Source organism: Atta colombica, unplaced genomic scaffold, assembly GCF_001594045.1.
Source record: "Atta colombica isolate Treedump-2 unplaced genomic scaffold, Acol1.0 scaffold1, whole genome shotgun sequence".
In the NCBI taxonomy this organism is placed as follows: Eukaryota; Metazoa; Arthropoda; class Insecta; order Hymenoptera; family Formicidae; genus Atta; species Atta colombica.
Window position 1 is genome coordinate 1,619,923 of NW_017259183.1, and position 5,177 is coordinate 1,625,099.

Below are 5,177 nucleotides of genomic sequence, written 5' to 3' on the forward strand. Positions count from 1 at the left end.
TTTATGATACACAACTTTATCTTATACAGTCTCTTAATTGAAACTGAACATTAATAATAAAAAAACGTATTAAAAACGTATTATGTATTTCTAAGTGGGATTCCCACGAGATGATAGCTTCGTGCTATGCATCTAGTCGATGCATTATCGCGTATTTTTACCTAACGGTAAAGATCATCGTGGCCCGGCGGAGATGTAGTGGAGGCGGAAGGGAAATCTACACTGCCCGGTTTCTTGCAGCCATGATTGGTAGTGGCCGTCACTGCCGTCAGTACTTGCTTAACCGTTGGGCCGTTAGCAAGTGCGGATACTCTCCAACTAGTCCAGCTCTGCGGTTCACTGATTTGGCGTTTCCTACCACGTTTACCTCCCGCGCGTTTACTACGGACGTATAACGCTGACGACCGTCTACGGCGATCTTCCAACTAACGATCGTTTGATTCGGCGATTTTTCTTGGTGCAGTGCGGAGAAAATTTATCCGCTTCCGTTTCTGGCCAGGTGAGTCACCAAGACAAATTATTTTGTGCGATGACGCGACCTCCTTTGCCTGTCTTCGCGATAGAAATCTTCCCTTTTTTCTTCGGAGTGACCTTGATGATAACACAGAATCACAGCCGTACATTAGCTTAAATGATCCCGAGATAGGGCCATCATTCTCTTTTCTTTTTTTTTCCTCAGTGATTGTCCTGAATCTCTTGAGTCGGTGAAAGTTCCAAAGTCGTAGCGACGAGTCGCTTGCTATACTTTCGTTGCAGCCAGTAATTTACGGACCTAACTATACGCTGGCGGTAGCTGAATTTAATCGACAGAATCGACAGATCGTTGAGTTGAAATTCCCGGTTTCCCAATTTACAGAGTAAACCAATGGAAAACAGCCTAATATGAATATACTTTCGTACTGAGAATTTCACTTTATTATCATATATAGAATGTCCCACTTCCCGCGCATTGTTTTAACGACAAATTCTTTGATTAATTTGAGAGAGAGAGAGAGAGAGAGAGAGAGAGAGAGAGAGAGAGAGAGAGCGCGCGCGCGAGAGAGAGAGAGAGAGAGCGAGAGAGAGAGAGAGAGAGAGAGAGAGAGAGAGAGAGAGAGAGAGAGAGAATTTTTTCTTAACAAACTCTCGAGGGAAATTAAAATTTAGCAAGTTTCCAATTTAGCTTTATATCCTCGAAATATAAATAAATGTCAAATAAAAATTAATGTTCCTTAGATCTAGTTGAAGAATATAATTTTTGTTATTTGTCAACATTAATAAAAATCTTTTAATAAGCTATTTTTTTTTACTTAGTCTTTTTTATGATAATATATTTATTCTACTTATATTTATTCTACTTACAATTAATATTATAAAATATTACAAAAAATGAAACATTGAAAATAAAATTGTTAATACATATTTCTAACTTAATTTAATAACAAAATGAGCGAAGCAGATTATATTCAATCAAAGCAGAATTTAATGCAGAATTTAAAATAATATTTTTGTGTCCACCTTTACATTTTTCAGTGCAAGCAAACTGCGCGCCGATTATAAAAAATAATTTATTTTAATGATGTACATGCATAATATATTCCACATTTTCGACGCGATAAATATGATTAAGAATATTTTGCAGAATTACAATTAAAAATACCTATGACCATATACGTATATCTTGTTTCTTCATAAAAGCGCAATAGTACAAAGGTGTCATATTAAGTCCTACTAATATTACGAGACTCTCAGCATTACTGAATGCAATTAATATTTGTCGGTCGTATCTAATATTGCTGCTTTTTTGCGAAATAAAAATAAAGACGTAATTTAGCTATATTTTTTGGGGTTTTCAATTATATTTAATTGACATATAAACTTCACATCGTCTCGAAGTCGAAGTAATATTGACAATAATAAAAATATGATATGCAAAGCTTAAACAGAAACGTAATTAGAGAAGATATAAAAAACTATATTGATCTATTGAATTCTTTTTCTTTTTCTTTTGCATAAATTAAAATTATTAACTCGCATTATCTAAACGTAAACTTATTAAATTACTTAAATGACTATTACTTTTACTTAAAGAAGGGTAGAAATTTTTAAGGATTTCGTTACTGCTCGGAGAAACATTTTATTTTTATGTTTTCTTAAGTATTTTTCTTCGTAGAAATATGACCATTATAATAACTTAAGGAAAAATTGGTACATCAAAACAAAATGAAAAAAATTCTTATTCGTATCGTTATAAAATCTTTACCAATTATTCAATATTTCAATAATTTATTTATGAAATTAATAAATTCCAAATGCGAATAATAAATGCACCACAAAACATTAATTAGATTATATTTTTCATTATAACATTTGTCACCTCGATATCATGCGATGCGCAACGCTTGGAGTGGGGGAAAAATATATAAGAAAACATAGACCTAAAACAATCCCCGAGCGGTAGCGAAACCTTCGAGAATTTCTAGTTTTCCCAGCTTTATTGACGTTATTGAGAGATAATAAAATAATAATAACATAAATAATTATCTTTTAATACTATTAATAATTTAATAAATATAGTAACAATTTTTTAATGACTTTATGTTTAGATAATGTGAAAAGCTAAAAAAAGTATCATATTGTTAACAGATATTCCTGAAACAGATATTCAGATAAAAAATAATATTGAATTAAACATCTTATGTATATTGAATATTCTGATAGTTATTGAATAAAAAATAGATAGATGAGAAGTTGTTTTGCTAACTAGATAAGAAGTTTCATGCCTGCAATTATAAAAGAAAGCGCTACATTTTTACGTCGGAATATACATGACAGCAAATTTATATTTTTACAATCTTTGTTTAAAGTTTAAACATTGCATTATTGCATAATACATTATTACTGCTTGATTTACGTATATTTGGTACAATAGAGTTTCTAAAATAAAAAATTTTTACATTCATATTAATATAATGTTTAATTATTGTATATTTTTTTTAGCGAAATATATATATAAATAATGTGAATTTATAAACTATGAATATAATACTTTGAAATTTTTGAATAGAAACCATTTCATTGAGACGAGTTATTGCGTAACACATTGAATTTAATGATGACGTGCAACAAATATTTTCGTGTGCGCCGGAATTCCCCAACTTTTACTTTTCTCTTTCCCTCTGTCCCTTTGACGTCACAATCTGACACGGATATGTTGAGATTCTAGTAATTCAAGGAATAATCGGTCATAGTATTTATTCGTCGTCTTTTTCTTTTCTCTTCAATTCTTCAGCCAATTACTCACTATTCGGATTGTAATTTCAAAATTAACAATGACGGATATACATAATGGACTCCCGGAAAAACCGGTATTGTGACGAACTAAGCTTTCGCAAAAGAGGGAAACTACTGAGTGACATAATTACAGACAGCTTTGTGCGCACGGTGTACATTGTCACTTCACGTACATAATAACAGCTAATTATTCATAATGTTTAACATTCTTGACTTTTGTGTTTGTTTGCGTCTATTTTACTGTCTTCCGAGATTTCATCCGTAATATCTTCATAGAAAAAAATATGATTGATTATCGTTGTTATTGCAAAATCTTGAAAGATAATTCTTTTTATTTTATCTACTATTATATCATATATCATTAAAATTTTTTAATATTCGTTCGTAGGCTTGTAGCCCTTCTCGTTATTATTATTTCATTATTTGTTCAATTATTTATTCAATTATATGAAGAGCAGAATTCTCAAATGTATTTTGTCAAAAATTTTATTTTTTAGTTAGAGATGGCGTAGTGTTCAGTGTTGAAAAACTCACTCATTGTAAGCTATTCTAAAACATTCAGAAAGCATTTTTTCGTTAATTTATATGCTGAAAGACATAGATATTTCGAAGTGCATTATATTTTTTAACTAGAAACATAAACTATTATTTTTTTCTACTATTATTTTATTATTATAAACTATTATTTATTATTTATATTCTTATAAATAATATAAAGATATCTTTAAAAGATATTTTAAAAAGTTTAATCATCAAAAATGAAATTGAAATAAACTATACGTTCAAATTATAGTTTTGAATTGATATTATTCTGTAATATAAATATAAAAAGACATATTGATTTTTGAAAATATCAACATTTTTTTAGATTTTTTTTTAATTGGATAATGTGCATTTTCTCATAATCATATACTTAATAAATCATAAATACAACTTGTTTTTCTTCATCGCAGATCTTTCTTAGAACATGGAATGGCTAGGTATTCTATTGCTATCGGGAATAATCTCAAATGTAATTGCAGAACCGTAAGTACAAATACATATATTAATCAGATATCAAGTATTTTCGTGACTTTTATTCAAAATGATTTATCAAAATCATGATGCTTCATAATAACAAATCCTATTTGCATCCAAATATGTGAAAGCCTAACATATTTGATTTTATTGTAACGTGGGATAATGTTAACAATACTAACAGTATATAGATACAGTTTTTTTAATAAGTTTGAAGAGAATAGAATGGAAAAGTTGAAACGAGGAAAATTCTTATTCTCCTTTAAGATATTACACTATTATTGCGCCGAAAGTGGTACGTCCTGATTCGGAATATCATGTAGCGGCAAGTGTTACCGGCGTATCAACGCCATCAACGATATACGTTGAACTGACTGGCGAACTTGATACAGGAAAAATATTTAACATTTCTCGGACCATAGTCGTTGAACCTTATTCTACTCACATTTTACGATTAAACGTATGTATAAATTTGTAATAGTCTGTATAAGTTCATATTTGTAATAATCTGTATAAGCTTTCTTATTTAAAATTGATAAAAATGGTAATTATCAGTAACTTAATTTAAACATAATTTAACAGTTCGTATTAATTGATTTTACTTACATTGATTTTACTTATTAGATTGGAGAAACTACACCAGGAAAATACAAACTTACAGCACGCGGTCTGTCCGGTATTGATTTTTATAAATCGAAGGATATCGAGTATGTACATAAAAGTTACTCAGTCTTCATCCAGACTGACCGGGCAATTTATAAACCCGGTCATAAAGTTATGTTTCGTTGTATAATACTGGATTCGAGATTGAGACCGAGTATTATGAGACCATCGGACGTATATGTCATCGTAAGTACATATATATGTATATATATATATATATAATA

At 29.9% G+C, this 5,177-nt stretch overlaps 1 protein-coding gene across 1 annotated transcript in view; it reads left to right on the forward strand.

Annotated features, from left to right (window-relative positions):
* Positions 1–245: 245 nt before the first annotated feature.
* Positions 246–5,177, forward strand: part of LOC108694587 (CD109 antigen-like) — a 15,948-nt gene continuing 11,016 nt past the window's right edge. The window contains exons 1-4 of the mRNA XM_018204168.1: positions 246–499; positions 4,227–4,299; positions 4,558–4,750; positions 4,915–5,139. Coding sequence (XP_018059657.1) covers positions 4,241–4,299; positions 4,558–4,750; positions 4,915–5,139 — 477 coding nt within the window. The 5' untranslated portion in view covers positions 246–499; positions 4,227–4,240. The remainder of the gene's footprint in view (positions 500–4,226; positions 4,300–4,557; positions 4,751–4,914; positions 5,140–5,177) is intronic.